This window comes from Canis lupus, chromosome 7 (genome assembly GCF_011100685.1).
Source record: "Canis lupus familiaris isolate Mischka breed German Shepherd chromosome 7, alternate assembly UU_Cfam_GSD_1.0, whole genome shotgun sequence".
NCBI lineage: Eukaryota > Metazoa > Chordata > Mammalia > Carnivora > Canidae > Canis > Canis lupus.
In genome coordinates, this window is record NC_049228.1 from 35,058,079 (window position 1) to 35,080,853 (window position 22,775).

Consider the following 22,775-nt stretch of genomic DNA (forward strand, 5'->3'; position numbering starts at 1 on the left):
AAAAAAAAAAACATTTTTCCCTTACTTGTTTCTCTCTCCTTTTCAGCAGTCCGCACATCTGTTAGTGGAGTGGCAACCCCAAACAGTAGCATGGCCCTGAAGCTATTAAGATTCTAAAATTTGAATATTCATGTTTACGAGGCATTAGGTGCCTTGTTTTAGTCTAGCGAAGGAAGATTTTAAATTAAAATATAAGGACATACTATTTCCAATTAAGAAAATTCTGTGCTAGGAAAAATGAACTGACTGAAAACTTGTATAATTGCTTCATTTCCTAAAACTTTGCCTAGTTTTATTTGGTCTTCATCCTTTCTTCTCCCTCCTCTTTGATCTCTTCTTCTCTTTCTTTCTGAAAGTCTCTTAATCAGTATTAGTTTACCATTTTTTCCCTTTCCACTTGCCAGATCTTTCCTGCAGCCACTAGAAGGCCATCAAGGTCAGCTGACTAAAGATGTATGTGGACTAGCCTGGAAACATCTTCCTGAGAAGAGCAAACACACAAGACTATAATGATTCATGACAGTAACACTTCAGTTTGAAATGAAAATATATAATAATCTATTTGGTTTTTAATGTTCCTTGTTTTTTTCTTGTAATTGTTTCCTGTTAAATTTGAGGACTATGCAATGAAAGTGATGCATACACACACACACACACACACACATACACAGGCGTGTACACACGCGCACACCTCACATGCACGTGCCATGGGTTTACTCCCAAAGCAAGATGAAGTCTGTCAGTTATCTCATGATTTGGAAAATGAATTCTTTACTTGCATTCACAAGTGGCTTAAAATAACTTAAAAAATTTTGTCTTCCCTCTCCAAATTGGTTCATGTATGTATATAGTAACAACCTATATGGCATAAAATGTTCATATTTGGAAAGTTTGAGCTAATCACTTTAATATGCATATTGACTTACCTAAAAATAATGAAGAGTTTCTAAGACCAAGAGGGATAACCCAGTTTCAAAATTAACAACTTGTTCATGGTTGGTAAAATTTAGGCCATATGTTTTTATTTATTTTCATATCCATTTAAAATGTATGTTGACGGTCTGTTGGTCATTTAAAAAATGAGTTAATTTATTCCTTCATTTTTAAGACAATTTTAATTATGAGTATAACAATAGCCCAGACATACTAAACACTTCCATCTCATTGAATGGTATGGAATTTTTATTAACATTATAAAATATATGTTTACATATCAATATTGTATATGTTATATATTATCTGTAGAAAATAAAACTATAATGTTATTTCTTACACCTGTCATATGGTTCCATTCCCACTACATTGGTGTGATAATCACTGATATTTTTAAACCTTATCCAGATGTACATTTGATAAAATGGTACAGACTTCTCTGTAACAAACTATATTTCCAGTCTAAATCTTTAAAAAAATAAAAAATAGAAATCTACCCCTCACACAGAAAAATGCCCAGCCTTGAGCATTCTTGTTTGAGAGCCAATGTTTCTACTCTTGCAGCAGAACAAGAATAAAGTGATTAAAGATCATGAATTCAAATATAATCTTGTAGATATATGCTATAAAATAAGTACTTTTAATAATATTAAAAGACACCATACTTGTATGAAATGGTTTGGGCCAATATCACATGCTTTGACTCTGCTTTATTGCCCTCTTCCAACACACCCCCAACCACCCCCAAGTATTATTTGCATGGAACATCATCCGAATGCTAAACATTAGTTCTTAACCAGGGCTGAGGAGTGTTCTAACAAGGAAGCCGGAGTCAGAACAATGAACAGGGCCAGGAGTACTCACTCATGCTCACCCTCCAGGAGTTATAGGATTGTTTTGAGAAGCACAATTGGAGTAATGAAGCACTAGTGTGCTTAGGTAAAGTGGCCTCTTTTTGGATATTTTTGTAGCTGTTTTAAGTGTTACAGATTGCTAATCTCAGAAGCTGTGTGAGAAGAAAGGATCTCAATCAAATTTCGGACCAGATCCCTCCTTATGGCCGTGAGAGTTTGATTTTCATTTACACAACAATAAATGTAGGCATAAGGGTTTGAGATAAATTATGGAAGCCCTTTAGCCATAACCATTACATTCTGCCACCAAATGAGCTGCTGTTCTCACTTTGTTTTATGGACTCTGCGTAGCCTGTGTTATTGTATCTGCCAAATAAAACCCAGCAAACCATGCAAATGAAAATCTAATCTTTTATATTTCATAGTGACAGGATGCACCCATATATACAGTTTTATAGATTCCTCTGCACCAGATTTACTGCTATTAGGACCCTACTGTCTTAGTATGATCTGTAGGACGGGAAAATATCCCTTGCTGGGAGGCTCCTTCCTTTATGTCCACCAGTGGCATTTGTACCCAGTTGGAGCTACACTTGAAAAGTCAGCAATGATTCCTTTCATTCTATGTCTAACTTGTCTGTGTGGTTCCGTTGAGATCATGGACTTTGCCCTTAAGGATAAAGACCTGGTAGGTTGTATTTCTTTCAAGGCACAGCAGATTTTAATTTGTTGAAAAACAATGGAGGCTTTTCTTTTAGTTTCAGAGTGGCCTAAATATCTGAAGAACAATGACTTAATGAATCGATGACTAACTCGTTCTGCAACTCACCAATCTCAATCTTGGGCCTTGAACAAGCCACTTAGCCATTCCATATAAACATTCTTCTCCCAGTTGCAAAAATAACAAAAAAATTTCTGCCTATAAGAGGTATTGCTCAATAACTCATTTCTAAAATGCCTCAAAGATGAAATACTCTTTACATATGCTAGGGAATTGCTATGATTCTACCAGAAGTAAAGTCTGCACCACATCCGTCTGGGTTGTTTCTCTCCTGGGTCAGAGTACTCCCAAGAAAGGAAATGGACAGTCTTCTGGTAATCTGTAGAATCAGCCGTACTTTTCACTTTTTCCTGAGTTTGAAGGAAGCAGTTGTAAATGTAAAGCACCGCTATTCCCTCCAGCTGGAAAAACGTAAAGGTGTAAGTTCTTTCTTTCCATCCTTCCCTTCCTCCCTGCCTTTCCCACCTCCGTCCCTCTCTGCTTACAAATCTTTCTTGAATGTGTATTCTATGTCCAGCACCATTCTGGGTGCTTGCTAAGGGTACAGTTGTTACTTTCATAGAAGATGTCCCCAAATGAGGGGAGCTTAGATCCTATTGAGGAAGATAGTAAACAAAACATAGAGTCAATATCTTAGATCATGGCAATTTTTCCTGGTTCACCTGATTCCAGCAGTTCAGTCTTCTCTCTCTTCGATGCTAATTCATGCATCTGGTCATAATCCTGGCCAGATGTTTTATATGCAGGCTGATGTGCTTTGTGCCAGGCCTTATGCATGCTAGATGTTTAGTGACTGTTGAATGAATGAATTTCTAAAATATGGTTAGTTATGTTGATAAGTAGTTCATATTCCTCAATGAAACGTCAAAACCTCCCCACCATTTCTCCATAGGGTCAAACCGAATACCATGTAATGAGTGTGCTCTGAAACTCGGATGCTACGTTACAAGGGTTCATATCAAGCAGGTCTTATCAGAAAAACCAATAAACTAATGATCTAGAGACATGTGCTCGCTCACACACTTATGCAGTAGGCAGTTGCCCTGATGGTGACAATTTAATGTCTTAGGAAGAGTTAAATACCAAGTATATTCTAATTCTCTTTACCTTGGGGCTGGCTATTTCTTAAAGCAGTATTTAAGGACAAAGAGCAAGATATGAGCTGACAAAACAAAAACAAAAACAAAAACAAAACAGTGGCATAGGATCAGCAGGGCCAGGAAGGAATATCGACATCTCCGTATATTTACCTTGTTGCCGCTACCACCTCCACCAGCACCACATCCACAAACCAAGGCCTCTAGCCACAGACCACTTCCTTCTGGGATCTTTCCTTTTCTTCATCTCTCTTCCATTATCCCTCTAGACTGCCACCATCTTCTCACTGTTCTTTAATAGCCCTACCTCTCCCCTATGAAGCTCTTATTTCCTATGTTGCTCTTCTCTCTTAGTATTTCTGTCTAAAATGCTCTATTATGCACGCATCTTTGTTGACTCTCGTTGCTGTTCTGTCTTAGTGAGCTTGTGTTCCTGCACCTGTCCTGTATTCCACGAGCTAAGGCATGGCTTGGCAATGTGGACCGGTTGTCAGTTTCTTGTTTTTTGAGGGCTTTTGACTCACAACCTCCTATTTATTTATTTATTTATTTATTTATTTATTTATTTATTTATTTATTTATTTATTTTTGCTGTGATCTTGTTGAAAAGCCTCAGTTTTGTAAAAACAACTTCAGAGCAATGGGTTCTCACTTAAACACGTGCCAATACATTAAAGGTACAGAGCCAGGGAACAAAAGCTTCCCGACACATAGAAGAAATCTGAAGCCTGTTTTCTCTGAGTTCATATTCAAGAACCACTTTTCCTATTGTCTCCCGTAAAGTCATTACTGCAGCTTCAATTTAAAATGCTTATTTTTACTGAGTTTAATTTAGATACACATTTGCATTGTAAAATGAGTACTTTAAAAATAATCATTTTAGTCTTAAGCATAAATGCTAGTTCTTTGTGAGGGAAGTAACTTCCTGAGTTGCATGTTATCGCTAAGGGCGAAGTAAATTTCTGGAGTGAGATTTTACCTTCTGTCTGCTCTTATTACCAGGAATAGTTTGAATTTGGTATGTATCAAGACTTTTGCATTAAATGTATAGAATTTCTGTGTAAGAAAAGATTTTTATTAAGACAGTTTTATATCATTTTAATAGTTAGGATCGGTATGCATTTCTTAGCCACTGCACAAAAAGTGAAATGTTGTCTCTTTGTCTAGTGTGTTCACAGTGACATTTATACATAATGAAGTCCTGAAGGGAGGGATGATCTTGCCTCGTGTATTGCTGGCACCTAGCACACGGTGGAAATTTGACGAGACCCATGAAAGGGAGCTCCACATTTCTCTAATGTATTGTAAGTTCTCAGTAAATAATTTTGGGATGCATCATTTTCCTTTCTGCCCACTTAAAGTCCAAGAAAGTACTGCATTGCAGGGTGGAACAAACATAAAAGGCAGGAAAAACTTCCTCCTGCAGTGAAATGTGGACAGGCAGATGTTTCTTTTGGTTGGAAGCACACCACTTGGCACCTAGTAGGTGCACAGCGACAACACCTACTGGAAATCTAATTCTCTTCAGCTTTTCTAGCTAAGTTCATTTGCACTGAATTTCTACAAGCCCCAATTTAAGCAACTGAATATAATTAAGAATATTAGCATTTACATATTTAGAAATTTTATTCTTTCATTTTGAACAAAACAAACTACCCCTATTGACTATATATTTTACAGAATTTTAGGACAAACAGAACTCAAAGATTTACGTTATTAAAAAATGGGGCATAAATATCAGAGGTTCATATCAGATCTTTCTGCTATAGAGTCTATTCATCTGGAAAAGTGATATGTTTCATCAGATTAATTTTTAAAAATTAAATCTAAAAAAACTCCACAGATTAAATGAATGCATCTTCTACTGATCCGAATTAATGCAGCCTCCACAGCAACAGGACAATTCCAACATCTGGGTGTTGGAGTTTCTGTGTGATTTTTCAAGGGCAGTAGACTTGTCCATCCCAATTTATTTTGTTTAGGAAGAGTAGAGGTGGGCAGTGGGGAGAGAGACAGAAAATTAGAGGTGTGGGTGGCTAGTCTGGGTGTCAACCCAGCCTAACCTATCAGCCTCCTTCACCCATTATGCTGTCTCTGGATTTATGATGGTCACATAAAAGCACTGGAAGACTGTATCTTTTGCTCCTTTTCTCCCCTTAACCCTCAAACAGGGTTGAATTACTGGTGTAGGCTCTTTCTGCTTTCAGTGTAGGGGGTGTATGGGTCCCCAGCGCCCTGTATAAATCTGCTAAGGATCTTTCATCAAGAGTTTATGATAATATTATTTCTGTCGTCAGGTCTGAGAATCAGGATGAATTATCTCTTATTTATGGCTTATCATAGTTGAGGAATTTAAGAAATAGATTCGAGTATTACAGCATTTATAACCCAGAGAATGATTTGGTATATAACATGTTTTGCAGAATTATAAACATACACATTTTTTAAAAACCATGCTTTGGGGAAATATGCTCCCTGTTCACGTCATTATTGTAGTGTGTGTTCCAGTTTGTTCACCTACTTTTTTTAAAACTATGGTCTCAGCTGTGATTCTGTGTCTTTTTACCTTTAGGCCATTTCAACCTGTTCATTTCTGAAAGCCAGAGAGAATGGGAGAGAGAGAGAGAGAGAGAGAATCTAAACAAGTTAATAGAATTTCATGTGTGCTATGACATTGAAAGAGTCTGGGCTTAAAAGAAGCTTTAACACGTTTCAATTCAGTATATTTTTTCTCTCTAGATTCAAAATCAGGTTAACCACTACCCACATTTTGTTACGTTTTATAGATCTTATATGTAAAATATTGCACTTTGGAATATCTGGTCTTTTATTTTTAATGCTTGCCTCCTTGACTTTTTAAGAAAAAAAGACCCCAGTTATACATGAAGTTCATAAAGCATACAATTGCAGGGATAACTTTTTTGACATGACCTATCTCACAAAGTGTTAACAAAGATGTTAAGTTTTTCAGAGATTTGACCTGTGGTTCACATTTAAAAGTCAGACATTCATTTTATGGAGTTGCCCATCAAATTAAATCTTTATTTGGTCTGTCAACATTTTATAGTGTTAGATTGTTATTGTTTGAAATCCATGTATTATTAAAACATAAAACTTGTTCTCTGGTGAGAAATCTAACCATGAACGGTTAGATTGGCTCGTGTCATTTTAAATTTCAGGACTCTTAGAAAAGTATGCATTAACTGTTAACTGTACAGGATTGGGATTTTTTTCAGAAGAAAGTAATGGTACATTTTTCTAATAGTTTAGAGATTGTACTTTTTACACTTTATTTCTCCTCACTGTGGGAGAGGGAAAAAAATATTGGCTTTCAAACTCTGTCAAGCAGCTTTTTTTTTTTTTTTTTTTAATCTTGTTAATTTGCTAAGCCTGTTGGGTAGAGGTAAACAGACCCCACTTTGAGGAGCTTACCCTGGGGGCTATTTGGGTCTGACTTCTTACTTTCCACAGTTCCAGTGAGCACTCAGTAAAAATAGTAATTGTTCTGTGTCATGACACCTCTGACATCAGTCTTGTTTTATTTACAATTTGTATGCTGATGATTTTCCAAAGATGATTAAAAGGATCATTTTTGTAGTAAGTTTATGACACTTTCAAATAAATTCAGAGAGTAAAACATTTTCTTAACGTAAAAAATGGGGCAGAAAAAATACAGCCTCACCAGGGGCCGGGGGAAGATGATTGTAACAACTGAATATTACATTTAGCTCTGACATTCATATTATATTGTTGTTTAGTCTCTCCGTTGTTCCAGATTTTTATACAGTCACACCATTTCTTTCCCAGCTCCATTTAAACCCCAGGAAGGAGAGAACCTGCCTCTTGCTTTTCTGTTCATCTTTCACATCCCATCAGAATGCCTTTCTTGAACACAATAAATACTCCAGAAATGTTTTTATTGATTCTGACAACGTATGAATATTCCATGCATTTTCATAAATTTATAAAACCCTTTACATAATTGAGGGATGACATACTTGCTTCCTTAAATATCCATTTAATCTATATTTTCTGGCTACACAACTCAGCTCTCAAAAATGAATTCTAGTAATGACTGCCCCATCTAGGAAACAATGCTCACAACTTCGGAGGCATCGACGTGTCAGACCCCTGGCTCATCTCCGGGGCTGTTATTCTACTTAGGTAATTAAACCCTTTGGTACAGCTGTGATTTTGCTCTCTATGCCACAGAGCTAAGTTTCCAAACTTTTCGTGGAGGATCTAATTTTCTCACGGACTTATTAATATCCTGACACAATAGCTTCATGTCTGTTCATCCAGAGATCTGTTATTTTCCTTATTTTGAACTTTTCTTAGGTGAGGAACAGCTCTGAGAATGCAAACATTTTATTCCTTTTTCCTTCCTCAACTTGTTGGCAAAGCATGTGCTCCTTTTCACATTTTTTTTTTTTTAATAGTATGTTGCATCCATCAAGAAAATTTACAAATTTCCCTAACTGGAAACAGAGCAAACTGAAATTGGGCCTTCTACCAATAGACTAAAAGATCTAGAATTCACCAAAAGCATACATACAACGGTATGTTTCATGAACTAAGGAACTAATTATCACAGGATGGCCTTGATCTCAGTGATCCATCCCGAGGGCATGTGAAAAAGCCCAGGAAAGAGAACATCGGATTGTTTCTAACAGGACAGCCCAACTGTATTTCAGCTCCAGGAATGTTACGTGCTCCTGTTTGGACTTCATTAGTAATTCAACATGTCTGATTTGCCCACACAATGCTCTCAACTTAGTTTACCCATTTGACCTGGAACAAAGTGAAAGCACATTTTGCTCAGTTGAAAGGTCTCCTGGCAAGTTGGTTAGCAACAGGCTTGCCAGTCCCGGTTCAGTTAGCAAAGAATAAACACATTTCATGTGACAATTACTAGTGCACTGACTTCCTTACTGTGCAATTTGCTATTGTACATTCTTGAACCTTTTTTTTTTTTTTTTTTTTTTTTTACTTGCTGCTCCACTTTGTCATCCCCGCCTCAACAAGATTTGCAATTTCTTGCGAAGTCTCTACATTTCTCCGTTGCCGTGATGGACCCACTTTCATAGCCAAGAGGCAGGATCAGATAAAAGTTCCTCTGGAGGGAGGGGACAGCGGCACCGCAGTCTGTCTCACATCTTCCCTCGGTGGCTGAACGCTGTGGCTTGATACGTACCAATTAAGGAATCCGGCTACGGCTTCCACAACTACCAATTTTACCGGAGTTCTCTAGAATTTGGTCGCTTGGGAGTGTGTGCTGGTGAGAGGGCGAGTGCCCCGGGGCCGCGGGGGCCGCAGGCGTGTCTCCCGGAGCCAGACCTCGTCCGGGGAGCGACGCCCCGACTGGCCTCCCGGAGCCCGCGGCCGCGGCGCCCCGACCTGCACCGGGGGGCGGGGGGGCGGGGGGGCGGGACGGAGCGCGGGCGCCGCTCGGTTCCGCTCCCCGCGCTCGGGCGGGCCACGACTGCGCCGCGTCCCCCGCGTCCCCGCGCGCCCTGCCTCCCGAGGATACCTGCGCAACTCGGCGCACGCCGGCCCCAGCGCTTTTAAAAGTGTGTTTCTGGTGGTCACGGTGCGCCCCGAGAAGGTCGCGCCGCACCCCCCCGGGGCGCGCGAGGCCCCGGAGCCCGGAGACAGGCCCCTCCCAGCGCAGCTGTCGCTGCCGCCTGCGGGCTCCTTTCACTTTCTCACGGCCAAGTCACCCAGAGGGGCGCCGCTGCCGCCGCCGCCGCTGCGCCCGAGGACTCCGCCCCGCGCCGCCTCGCTACCGGCCCCCCGCCCGCCCGGGCCCCGCCCACCGCAACAGCTCCTGCCCGCGATTGGCTCGCGCGAGCGGCAGCTCCGGCCCGCCTCGCCCATTGGCTGCGCCCTCCTGTCAGTCCGACGGTCGCCCGCCACTCCCCCCGCCCTCCCGCGAGGCCGCCCTCCCATTGGAGGAGGCCGCGCGCTGGGGGCGGGCGGGGAGCGCCGGCCCAGCCGCTTACGGTCAATCGCAGGGGCCCAACGCCGGGAGGGAGGGAGGCAGGGGGAGGAGAGGGGCGGGCCGAGGCCGGGCGGGGGGGAACATCTGGCCGGCGCCGCCGCGTGCGTGCGTGGTGCGTCCTCCCGCCCCCTCCCCTCCCCCTCCCCCGCCCGCCCCCCCTCCCCGCCCCCCCTCCCGGCCGGCGGCTCCGCACTCGCTCCCTCGCTCGCTCCCTCGCTGTGTCTGGCAGGCTGCGGCCGCCGCTGGGCTGCTGCCATGGGGAGCCGTTGAGAGTGGGGCCCTCTTCGCTCCGCCGCGCTCCTCCGGCTGCCAGCGGGGGTGGGTGGGAGGGAGGGAGGGGGCAGGGGGAGCGGGCGACGGAGCCGGGATTGGGGGGCGGGGGGGCCGGGAGGGAGGGGGGCCAGAGGAGGAGGAAGCCCACCAAGTCCGGCGGCGGCGGCGGCGGCGGCGGCCGGGAGGAAGAGGAGGAGGAGGCGGAGGACGCGGCGGCGGCGGCGGCGGCGGCGGCGGCGGCGGCGGGGACGCGGTGACTTAGGGCCGCTCCGTGTGAGTGCCGGCGCCCGCCCCGGCCCCTGACCCGGCGCCCCCTCCGCGCCCGGCCCCCCTGGCGGGCGGGGGGCGCCAGCTGTGCGGCCCGGGCCGGGCCGGGGCGGGCGGAGGGCGGGCCGGGCCGGGCCGGGGGCGCCCCCGCGAGTGGAGTTTAGTTTGTGTGCTCGGAGCGGTTGGGGCGGCGGGGGGCGGCGCAGCTGCGGGAGGCCGGGCGCGGGGACGGGGCCGCCGCAGCTGCGGGGTCGGGCGGGGTGCGGGCTCGCCGGCTCCGCGCCGCGCCCCCCGCCCCCCTCCCCGCGGCCGGTGCAGCTGCGGCGCGGGGCGGGCTCCCGGCCCGTGCAGCTGCGGCGGCGCCTCCCGGGTGCGGAGGGCGGCGGGCTGGGGGAGGGGGGCTTGGGAGCCGCCGCAGCTGCAGCGGCGCCCGGGACGGCCGCGGCTCCGGGGACCGGTGCAGCTGCAGTGGCGCCCGGGGGGGAGGGGGCCGGCGGGGGAGGGGCCCCTCCCGGGCTGGTGCAGTTGCCGGGAGGCCCCGGGGGCTCGCGCGCCGCGGCGTCGGGGAAGCGGTAGCAGCCACCCTCCTCCCGCGGGCTGCTTCTTACGACTTTTCTTTTGTTGTTGCCGTGACCCGGGTCTGTTTTCTCGTCTGCTGTGGAAGGTGTTTTCCTGCTGCACCGGCTCTCCGCCCTCCACCTCCTTCCCTGTGGTTTAACCTTCCTCTTTCCCCGTGTGTTTTATGCACGGCGAACTACGTGGAGATTTGCATTTCTTACCCACCCCACCCCCGGCCCCACTCCGCACCCTCGCCCCCACCCCTCGGGAGAAACAGAAGCCCAGCCTCACAGTCCGTCCCTGGACCCCGCGGTAGCAGGACTGCGAAGGGGTTGATTTGTGGGGTGGGAGTCGCTGGCCCATTGCGGTGCTTGGGACTCATTAAACTGTCACTCACCCCCCACCCCACCGGGTAAATGGGGTGATTAATGTCTGATACGTTGGAATGGGGCGAGGGCATTTGTGGAGAATAGGTTGTGTGGCTGGGAAGGAATGTGGCTCCCGAAGAGTGCCTCCCGCAATAGGCGTTCGTCATCCTGTCATTCACCGCGAAGTTAGAGAAAGTTCGGTCTGTGACTTTGGCAGAGCGAGGGAGACTGGACGGAGACGCCGGTGTTTGTTACTGGTTAACTGTGCCGCGGTGTTCGGGTGAGGACCGGGCGGTGACCAGCAGGGCTGCGACGCTCGCGCCTCGGGCCTGCGCTGCGCCTCGCCCTCCCGAGCCCGTGGGGATGGCTTTGACATTCACAGATGTCGCAGCACCTTGCAGGGCACGGGGCAGCCCAGCCCGGGTTACGTTATGATTTCATCAGCCATTAGAAAAAGACCCACAAAGTCGAGCTGAAAAGTTCCCAAACTTACTAGACTTGCCCCCCCCCCTTCTTACTGAAAGCTGAAAGGTTTTCTTGTGATCACGAAACATCACAGAGTGACCCAAAAAAAGATTGTTATGGGACACAGATCAAGGGGAAGACAAAGTTCTGCTTTTTTTTTTTTTTTAATTTTTTTTTTCTCCCCTGAGCGGAGAGTCAGATCAGATATGCAGGTGCAGTGTTCATTTTAAGCGGCCGTAGCAGGTTGTATCAGTTTATTAATTTGTCTCATTGAACTGAAGTACTTTCCAGGATTTCAGAAAGTGCAGTTTCACCTTGTTGATAGTGAGAGTTGAAATTTGCATGTAGTGGCAATGTAGAAATTTTATTGAGTAGGTTGTAGGACACAAATAGTTAAAATTAAGAGGGAAATAATAAGGTGAACCCGGCTGTAGTAATAGTTCTGTATAGTCTCCCAGCATTGAGACATGTATGCCATTATCTTGGCAGGAAAAAAAAAAAAAATGAAAGTACCGTAATAATGTTGAAATGGGACTGGAGATGTCAATTGGGTTGGTTTAAAAATATCCCTAAGCTGCCTTTGAAACTAAACGTTGGAGTTGAATAAAAGTGAATCTGGATTTCCTGAATAGCACCGTGGCTTGAGTGTGCTGTCAGTATGTGAGCCAGTCCACCAACTTAAGACAGAAGTGTTGCTATTCCATAAATACAGTAGAACTCCATATGCTGAGTTTTTCAATTTCTTTCTGTTAGAAAGTTTGGAAAAAAAGGGAGACTTTGAAGTATTTTGTTTATACTAACAGAAGAGAAAAGTTCTCCTAAGAAAAAGCTGGTGGCAGGAGTGTAGAGGAGTAGCATATGGCATTAAAAGGAGCACAGCTGGAGGTAGCATTTCCATCTGAACATGATGTCAGAGCAGCTGACAGCCTGCCATCCCTCAGCCTTTTATTCTAACACACAGACAGGGAGTTAGTGTGTGCGGATCTGTGGTGGAGAAGGTATCTTATTCCTCTCTAACATCATCTCCACTTTGCATCTGTCTCTCTTAGTCCGCTTTTTTTCCACCGATGTAACAGACCTGGAGCCAGCGAGACCCAGAGGAAAGGACTTAATCAGGTTTATGTGTCCTAAAGGTAGGAGTAGCAAGAGATTAGATTGAGCATATTTCTGTTTTGGTGTTTTGTTGATTTAATTAAAAAAATCACATTACTTTTCTAACCCAGTTTAGGAATAATATATGAAACCGAGTATTAAATGAACATCTTATTGGAGTTGAAAGTCTTGGGCTTGTGTAGTTTTAATTTTTATCCCTTTTGCTCGAGCAAGTAAATAACTTTAATACACAGAAATATTTCAAGTTTTGAAATGTTAAGAAAGGCTTTGAGATGTTGCTTTTTGAGATCACTTGGGATTAAAATGCTTTTTGTTGTTGTTCACTGCTATTTAGATTCCTTTTGCTTCTGGGGTAGAGGGGGGAGAGAAATAGTAAACTGTCTGGAATCCAGCATTCAAACTTATATGAGAAGATTATTCTAGCTAAGAAGCTAGATTGTTGTGTAATTAATTCCACTGTGAAACTTTATTCTTCAAAACATTCAGCAGCACTGCTGAAACATACAGCTGTAGTGCTTTTGAAACCGAAGGTTTTTTAAAAAGGGGGAAAAAAAAAACTTTTGTCCCCAGGAGAATAGTTTGACTGGTTTCCTCATTTCTCTTTCAAATATATATTTAAGAGAGCTTTTATTTCAGCATAACAATAATTATTTGCAGGAGTTTTTGTGTTAGCGACTAATTTAGAACTTGTAGATTTGAGCTGCCTGAATTGGCCAGACAGCTGTAATCGCACTCCTCTATTCTTAATCTCTTTATCTGGGCAGCAGCTGCCATATGGCCACAGTCAGCTGGATCAGATGTTTATAAGCTTCCTTCTTCGGCCCTCTCTGTCCTCCCAGCCTCCTAATTTGATCACGGCTACCTTGTGAGCTGCCCTCCAATCTTTATTTTTAGCCCTCTCAAGGATTAGGATTGATGTTAGCTGTGGGGCACTTAAAGTGATTGTATTGTAAATCTTGGTTTATTCTAGCGGTGGCATCGTGCGGAAGGTATTTGGGGGCTAGGATGAAAGTTTAGTCCATCTTGGACAAAGTGGAGAGAAAGGGAGGTAATTTCTGGAATATTAAATTGCTGTGTGTCCGTTCCCCAAATGCACTCTCTGAGATGGTTGGTGTGGAACCTCGCTTCTGGTCACAGGAAAGGGGAAGTCGCGTTTTCTTGATTTTTTTTTTTTTTTTTTTTTTTTTAAGGAGTTGAATTTTGACCCTTTGTACATCTTCTCCTTTCCTCTCCCTCCATTTCACCCTCCTTCACCAGAAAACAAGGGCAGCAATGCAGATTTGAAAGAATAGAAGCTAGTGGGAAAACAAAATATATCAAGTTTTATTGAAACAAAGTATTTTCTGTTGAATGAGGTAAGGCAGAGTCAGAAAAAAAAAATAGTTTCTCTTTTTCTTGCAAGGCTTTTTTTTGGGGGGGAGGGGGGTGTTGAACCTGTACAGCTTTTGAGTTTCATTTGAATACGATATGCCTTCATTTAAAAGTTTGAAATAATTTCAGTATGGAATTCATTTGCTTTGCACCGGATCAAAGTTTAGATGAGAATTTGCAGAGTTAAGAGAAGCCCTTCTGGTTCCTAATATTCTGGATATACAGATTTTACAAAGAAATGTTACTGTTTTTTTCCCTCAATTCATTTAAAAAATATTTGGATTTGTTCATAGTAAAGATGATCTTTTCCATCTGTTGGTGTAGCTCTTTCTGATCTCGTACATGTGTGCTCTACCTGCAAATCCTAAGGCATTAACATCTGTTTTTATACACAGGGCTTTTGTTGTTGTAACACTCTGACTTTAAAAGTGAGTTGTTTGCTAATTTCTGGGCTAATTATGCGATTTCATTTTTTTCCTCCTTGATTCAGCCAGTGTGTGTGTTAAAATTGTGCTTTCTAAGTGCAGTCATGTATCCAAAGTAATAAAATAAAAAGGACGGTCAAACAAGTTTTTGTGAATCTTATAGAATGTGTTTGGGACTTTTCTTTGTCTGTTCTATGTGCTGTTCCCTTTGAAATTAAAGCTGTTTTGTAGGTTTTGTGGGACATGATTTGATGAGTAGGTTCACTTCTTCTGAAAGAGATCTCAATTCTTAATCTCGGTGAGAGACTGCACTGAAATTAAGACTTTTAAAACTTGCCTGAAAGTTCCAGGAAGGTGAAGATGCGTCAGGGACTGTTGGGCTGGGACGAGCAAGTTTGAAAAGTGCACTTTATTTTTTCTTTCCCCCTTCTCACGTTTAGGTTTTGTGCGAGTCATCTGGTAGTCCCTGGGTCAGAGCCTGATTAAAATTCAGGGACTGGTACCTCGGGCGGCCAGAGCCGAATCACTGTCACTACCTTTTTTTTTTTTTTTTTTTTTTTTTTTTTTGCACGGGGCTAAAGCACTGGAAAGTTGTTCCTGAGCAGGCTCTCATGAGAACTCTCTCTCTCCCCAGGTTATGAAGACAGTATGGAGTTTCCAGACCACAGTAGACATTTGCTGCAGTGTCTGAGCGAGCAGAGGCATCAGGGCTTCCTTTGTGACTGCACTGTTCTGGTGGGAGATGCCCAGTTCCGCGCGCACCGAGCTGTACTGGCTTCATGCAGCATGTATTTCCACCTCTTTTACAAGGACCAGCTGGACAAAAGAGACATTGTTCATCTGAACAGCGACATTGTTACAGCCCCGGCTTTCGCTCTCCTGCTTGAATTCATGTATGAAGGGAAACTCCAGTTCAAAGACTTGCCCATTGAAGACGTGCTAGCAGCTGCCAGTTATCTCCACATGTATGACATTGTCAAAGTGTGCAAAAAGAAGCTGAAAGAGAAAGCCACCACGGAGGCAGACAGCACCAAGAAGGAGGAAGATGCCTCCAGTTGCTCGGACAAAGTTGAGAGCCTCTCGGACGGCAGCAGCCACATGGCCGGCGATCTGCCCAGCGACGAGGACGAGGGCGAAGACGAAAAACTGAACCTCCTGCCCAGCAAAAGGGACTTGGCGGCCGAGCCCGGGAACATGTGGATGCGCTTGCCCTCCGACTCGGCAGGCATCCCCCCGGCAGGCGGGGAGGCCGAGCCACACGCCACAGCAGCTGGAAAAACAGTCGCCAGCCCCTGCAGCTCCACAGAGTCTTTGTCCCAGAGGTCTGTCACCTCCGTGAGGGATTCGGCAGATGTTGACTGTGTGCTGGACCTGTCTGTCAAGTCCAGCCTTTCGGGAGTTGAAAATCTGAACAGCTCTTATTTCTCTTCACAGGACGTGCTGAGAAGCAACCTGGTGCAGGTGAAGGTGGAGAAAGAGGCTTCCTGTGAGGAGAGCGAGGTTGGCACTAATGACTATGACATGGAACATAGCGCTGTGAAAGAGAGTGTGAGCACTAACGCCAGGGTACAGTATGAGCCGGCCCACCTGGCTCCGCTGAGGGAGGACTCGGTCTTGAGGGAGCTCGAGCGCGACGACAAAGCCAGCGACGACGAGATGATGACCCCGGACGCTGAGCGCGGCCCGGTGGAGGGCGGCATGGAGAGCAGCCTGCTGCCCTACGTGTCCAACATCCTGAGCCCGGCCGGCCAGATCTTCATGTGCCCGCTGTGCAACAAGGTCTTCCCCAGCCCACACATCCTGCAGATCCACCTGAGCACGCACTTCCGCGAGCAGGACGGGCTACGCAGCAAGCCGGCCGCCGACGTCAACGTGCCCACCTGCTCGCTGTGTGGCAAGACTTTCTCGTGCATGTACACGCTCAAGCGCCACGAGAGGACTCACTCGGGCGAGAAGCCCTACACGTGCACGCAGTGCGGCAAGAGCTTCCAGTACTCGCACAACCTGAGCCGCCACGCCGTGGTGCACACGCGCGAGAAGCCGCACGCCTGCAAGTGGTGCGAGCGCAGGTTCACGCAGTCCGGGGACCTGTACAGACACATCCGCAAGTTCCACTGTGAGTTGGTGAACTCCTTGTCTGTCAAAAGCGAAGCCCTGAGCTTGCCCACTGTCAGAGACTGGACCTTAGAAGATAGCTCTCAAGAACTCTGGAAATAATTTTATATATATATAAATAATATATATATATACATATATATACATAGATCTCTATCTAGTTGTGGTACGGTCTAAAAGCAGCCTTGTTTCCTGGAACTAAAACGTCGGGGTGTTAACTCGGTTTTGCACTTTAGAGTAGCATGAGACTCTCACTAATTTAGCATTCTGGTAAAAGAGACTTTCGAGCAAGTCGGAGACTAGAGAGGGCTTTTTCTTTCGAGGGGGTAGGGGAAGGAAGCCAATAAGAACCTTGGAAACAACTCGTCCTATCACAAGATGCTTTCACAGGGCTTAATTTTGTCGACACTGCATTGTCTTCTGAGCGCTCTCTCTCTCTCTCTCTCTCTCTCTCTCTTTTTCCACTTTGTTTTGGTTTTGTGTTTTTGTTTTGTTTTGGTTTTGTTTGGGTTTTTGTTTTTTCCTTTTCAGAGTAGAAATTCCCTCCAGTTTTCTTAGCCTCTTTATATGTCACAAATTGCATGAATCTTTTCTGGCTGTTGGAAACCTGAATGCTTTTAGACCCAAATGGAAAATTTCTGAAATGCTGGATTATCTATTTTTAAACAAGCAGTTGACTTAAAACTTTCTGTGGCAACTTCTGGTTTTCTGACGGTTCCCAATGAGAGAAATTCTGAAAGTACACTGGGATCACTGGGACGCTGTCTTTGTGAAGGTTTGCTTGGGATGAAAAAGGATATTGCAGCTTCAGCAGTGTTGAACTGTGTGTTGAAAAATGTGAATTACTGTTCTTGTATACTGTAACTGATTACACGGGCTGGGGGGGGTGTCAAAGAACTTGACAGGTTGTGTTGATGCTCTTAGTTGAGTCTTGAAAAGTAAATATTAACGCTACAGAAATGCATGAGTTTCAATATATTTTTTGTCTTTGTTTGCATTGTATAACTTTAACGAGTGAGTTTAAAATTATTTAATTTCCTTAGAAAAAAAATAGCACCGTTTGGGGAAAAAAACTGGTGTTATGAAGAACGTAAATGCACTGTTTTTATTTTTATTTTATATAATTTAAATTGACTTTCCCACTGTCCTTAAGTTGAAACTGTTAAGCTGAATAAAAACTTAAGCTGCAAATTGATAACTTCGCTACATAACAAGGAAAATATAAATGTTTACAAACGGCTTAAAGATTTGCATGTGCAGTGTGCATTTATAACAAACTTCTAATTGCACAAAACCCATGCCAGCTCAAAAGTTTAGGTGTACACATTTACCCAGTTGAGCATTTTTAGAGTAACTACTGCACAAATTGACAATAGGTCATTCTCTCTCTTTTTTTTTTTTTTTTTTTTGGGATTTTTTTTGGGGGCTCCCCTTCTCTTTTTCTTCCTTCTCCCTCACCCACCCACCCTCCCTCCCTCCCTCCCTCCCTCTCTCCCTCCCCTTCATTCCCCCCCCCCCCCCCCAAACTCATGAAAAGATTCTATGGACTGAAAAAGCCCCGGGCTGAAAGGACTGGACTGCCTTGATTGACGTGGGTTAGGTGGGGAAGGGGGTTAGTGGACTCTGTGTATCGGGGCAGCAGAGGCTGCAGCCCAACGTGTGGTTTTCATGACCAACACGCAGGGCAAAAGCATTTTGCACAGTGTTTGTTTTCCTGTCTTGCACTTACAAATAAGGTCTATGGGAGTAGCATGGAAAACGTTTGCTGTTTTTCCCTTTTTTTTTTTTTTAATTGCTTTTGTTTAAAATTTGATCGCCTTAACTACTGTAAACATAGCCTATTTTTGTGCTTAAGATACTGAATGGAAAACTCCATTGTGTGTTGCTGGACTGTTTTGGAAATATTTGGTCAAATGTGTGTTAATTTGGCTGTAATGGCATTTAAAGCAAACAAACAAACAAAAAAAGCTGTGAAAATGGCCTTGGAGCATTATTTTTAGTTACTTGAAGAGTTTTTAGTTTTTTTTTTTTAAATACAGTTTATGTTAAAATAATTTTTATTAATTTAGAAGAGACAATCAATGTCTGAGAAAACGGACTTTCTTTTGGATTTTCTTTTTTGTGGTCATTGTGAGTGATTGCTTTTTCCTTTTATTAGTTTCACATTCTTCCTTTGTTCTAAACCTTAGACTGACATCTAGCTTTGACAATCATAGTATGTTTTATTTTCCTGAGGGGGGAATAACTTATAATGCTGTTTAGTTTTGTACTATTGGTGTGTTGGTGAATTTTTAAACTGTGTGCTAACTGCAATAAATTATATGAACTGAGAACCTCGTGTGTGTTATTTTCATTGTGATTATGGACTACATGGATCTTCAGTACGCATTGTACCGGGCGTCGTTATTTTCAATATCCATCCTGTCCCGGGCTTATGAAATTATTAGGATGCCTTAACTCACTCCGGTGGAAATGTGCAAACATTTTGGCTCTCAGTCATTTAAGATACTAACGCACATTTTAAAAATGTGACCCATTTTCTAGCACCTAGATCAAGAATGTTAAGATCATTCATTCCCTAGAAACTCATGAACCTCCAGAACTTCAGGTGGCAGTGGGGGTTTTCCCTAATACGCTGTGCCACCAGCTCCTCATATGTACACCCCAAGTCATTTTCATGGGTAATTTTGTCCTAAGTTGACCGGTCAGACCTATTCTGTGTTCTGGTGTAAGTGGAAGATTGAAGGAGACCGGATGTCTTAATTCGGAAGATTGCTTGGCTAATGACTGGAATTCTAGGCAATCAAATTAGCAGGCATTCGATTGTTGAAGATTGGCTGTATGCATCCTTTCCATTGCTGGGAGAGCTCAGAAGTTCCCAACTTGTAACTCTCACAAAGTTTTACTTTGCAAATGCAATCTCAAGGACTCCTGGACCCTAATGCTATCATCCAGACTAAATGATGGGCTCCTTGGGTGTGTCAGGGTGAGAAACGCTGCCGACTGACAGAATTGACAGAACACACATGTGCTGGACAGTGTGTGCGCTTTTGTAAAATCCTGATGCTCATCTGCCCCATGACTTCCAGCCTTAAAAGATACGCTTTTACATGACTACCGTCAAACAAAATACATTCATATTACGTGGCCAATAGTAATGTGAACATTCTTAGCTTCTGTAGAAGAAGTGGGAAATGAGGTCCAGGGCTTCAAAATACACTCATAAGCTCCCGGGTGGCTGGGGATGGGAATCTCAAAAGATTTTTTTTTTTTTATCATAGAGCACCATCAATAATTTACTATTTGGAATCCCTGTGTTTCCTTTTCTGTTGTTGTCCAAGCAGGATTTCTATCACATGGAGCTCACACTTGGTTTTAACCAACCAAACGTTGTTTCACGTGAAAGGGCTCCACGAAATTATTTCTTCAGCAGTTAAAACAGGCTTATTTTTAAAAAGGGCTGGAGGTGGGGGCAGGGTGGAGAGGGTGGATCTCATGTTCCTGTGGTAACTGGTCAGAGTACCTCAAAAGTTGTCTGAATATGTTGAGAGTTATCATTTAGTTTCACTGACTGGCATCTAATTTAAAACGAGGAGCATTGTCCTAAACTTAGCCGGATTTGATTATAAGAATAGTATTTTGACATGTGACTTGGAAGAAATAACTTCTTAAAACATTCCTTGCAAAACTAGAACGAATGGAATATTAAGTACACAAATCACTACACTTGTTAAGAGAAGTGAAGGAATCACTTGTTCATTTACTACGTTTCAAAGAAAAAGGAAATTAATTTGTCATGTAATCATGTTGGAAACCATTCAGATTGATCCCCCCCTTTGACATCTGGCTGATGTCTAAGTGTATTTTAACTATGTGATTTCATTTACTTTTGAAACCATCTGTTTTTTTTAGATAATCAGTTATGCCTTAGATCAGTGTGAGTCCAGCATTGTGCTAGTTCTACCCTAGGGAATATCCGAGAAGTATATATAATGTTAAGGATACTGGTTTTGGATTTCCTTTCTAGTTAATTATGTTATCAGATTAATAGGTCAATCAAGTAGAGATTTTTCTTTAACAGACTTGTCATGATTACCTGTAAATGGGTTATTGGAAGCCTAGGAAAAGGTGAACACTGTATTAAAATGACATGATGGTGCACAATAAAATGGCCAAAATACTAATTTTTCAAGGAAATCTTTTGTTTTGAACTGTCATCAAAGAAAACAGTTGAGTCTTTTACCCACGAAGTAATGCTACTTAAAAATCCCTGACTCTTACAAGTTTCAGCAATGAAACACAAGTATACAAAAATTAGACTTTACAAATCCCATTGTATCAGATAAGAATTCAGAAAAAAGTCCTAAGATCTCAAAATTTCCTGTATTGCATGACTACATTCCGGTAAAGCTTCAAACATTCTTGGATTTCTAATATGATCCAGGAAACTTTTATATACCTCTGGTTAGGAAACTCAGATAATTTTAGATTTAATCTAAGTTTTTGTCTAACTGTTACAATGCTTGAAATTGCTGATAAATACAGTGAATCGAGTAAGTGTGAATTTTGAAATCCAGGACAGAAGAGCTCAGTCGTTTTCAGTACAACCATTTGCCATTAAAATGCCAGAGATGATACCATTTGAAAAAATAATGCAATAGTTTTATTATTGTCTCTTTACAGCAAATAGCTTTTAGGAGTTTCTTTTTGGCTCTAGTCCAAGGTTATTACACTGACAAGATTTTGGCCCTTATGTTAACATTTTTCTACCTTTTGCCTACAAAACGTGGCAAAATATCTTCTATGTGCTCCTTTGGTCTAAAATGTAGAACTACCTATCTGTTGACTTCCAGTCGGTTCAGTTAGACGAGAATGAAACATGTTTCCAGCCTCCCTACTCCTTAGATTTCTTAATATCATGAAGGGTTAAGCAAAACCAATCAGAGCTTATTGATGTCACTTGGGGCTGGGAGGTTAGAAATAGTAATTTATTTTCAGAGACATTTTAGAAATTAAACTTTTGATATTTTTGTAAACTGACCTCTTAACGAGTATTACCAATTTTTGTAGTTTGTTAACGAAGCTGAACTCTTTAAATTTAAAGCATTGTAACGAGAAAGGGTGATGTCATAAAAATGAAACAGTAGCTGAAAAAGTTTCTCTCTTAAGCCCAAATGCCTTATTACACTAAATTGTTCAGGTAATTATCCAAATAACTCTGGCTCACAGAGTAGCTTTTTCCTAAAATATTCAAGCACTTGAAATCGGATTTTTTTTTTTTTTTGAGAGAGAGATGGATTTACCAGTTAACTTTTCTGATTCTGTTTTTACATTTGCTAGTTTACTGTTGATCACAATTGCTGGGTTTATGTGAGCACGGTATTTTCCTTGGCTTGCAGGGTACTTTACAAAACAATTTCTTGAAAACTGAAATTTTTCTTGAATTTTCAGGCTCTCTCCCTCTCTAATCTTTAGGAATGGGTTTGCAGTGGAGCTTGCATTTTGCTATAGGAAGCATTCTCTCTAGTTCCTTTGGCAAGAGAAGAGTGAAAACCCAATTTGGCTTTAAAATGTAGCGCATTAGTGAGTAACAGTTTCAGTGAGGATATTTAGAGTGGCTTTGAGAGGCCGTGTGACACCCATAGAGAGTCCATTCACGGAAATGACTTATTTACAGTTTGTCATAATCTCTGTAGTTAATCATTAAATCAAGTCGTTTTTATTAAATGTCAGTCTGCATGTTTCATATTGGCTATCGAGGAATTTAAGAAGTCATATTGGCCTAAATATTGAAGTTTTTAAGAAGTATATTTGTAGTTAACAGGAAGTGGTGCATGGAAAATGTATTCAAATATTAGTAAGCATTTATAGGGTAGATTAAATCTGTTGTTTCCGTACATAATGCACAGAGAACAGTACTGCACTTGAAAGAATGGCATAGGCTTATTTCTCTGTGCTGTGCCAGGCTGGTGCTAACTTTGATATATGACCGGGCTTAAAAGAATGCATCTTAAACCTATGTAATTAAAATATATGTATTACTTAAAATATTTGTAAATAAGGATATATTCACTTCATTTAAAGAATCGTCCTCAATGCAGTGTGTACTTTACCTTTGAGAAGATTAGTAAAGATACATTTTTGTATGGCTAAT

General features: G+C 43.0%; 1 protein-coding gene and 1 long non-coding RNA gene across 7 annotated transcripts in view; both read left to right on the forward strand.

Moving 5' to 3' along the window:
- LOC111096696 overlaps window positions 1-8,686 on the forward strand; it is a 49,879-nt gene extending 41,193 nt beyond the window's left edge. The window contains exons 3-4 of one of the 3 annotated variants that reach the window (XR_005362219.1): window positions 4,833-4,969; window positions 7,473-8,686. This is a non-coding gene — a long non-coding RNA (uncharacterized LOC111096696). Of the gene's footprint in view, window positions 1-404; window positions 1,190-4,832; window positions 4,970-7,472 lie in introns of those variants that run through there. The other 2 variants (XR_005362220.1, XR_005362223.1) reach the window with 2 other exon arrangements.
- Window positions 8,687-10,096: 1,410 nt separating this feature from the next.
- On the forward strand, window positions 10,097-17,626 carry ZBTB18 (zinc finger and BTB domain containing 18). Of its 4 annotated transcripts, none has more exons than XM_038542738.1 (3): window positions 10,196-10,212; window positions 12,647-12,730; window positions 15,141-17,626. In XM_038542738.1, exons 2-3 carry the CDS (start codon window positions 12,718-12,720, stop codon window positions 16,721-16,723), a joined length of 1,596 nt encoding a protein of 531 aa, XP_038398666.1. In that variant the 5' UTR covers window positions 10,196-10,212; window positions 12,647-12,717; the 3' UTR covers window positions 16,724-17,626. The 4 variants fall into 4 exon arrangements, with proteins under 4 accessions (XP_038398667.1, XP_038398666.1, XP_038398665.1 ...); XM_038542737.1 differs by lacking the exon at window positions 10,196-10,212 and adding an exon at window positions 11,033-11,412; XM_038542739.1 differs by lacking the exon at window positions 12,647-12,730 and having other exon boundaries at window positions 10,097-10,212.
- The last annotated feature ends 5,149 nt before the right edge of the window (window positions 17,627-22,775 follow it).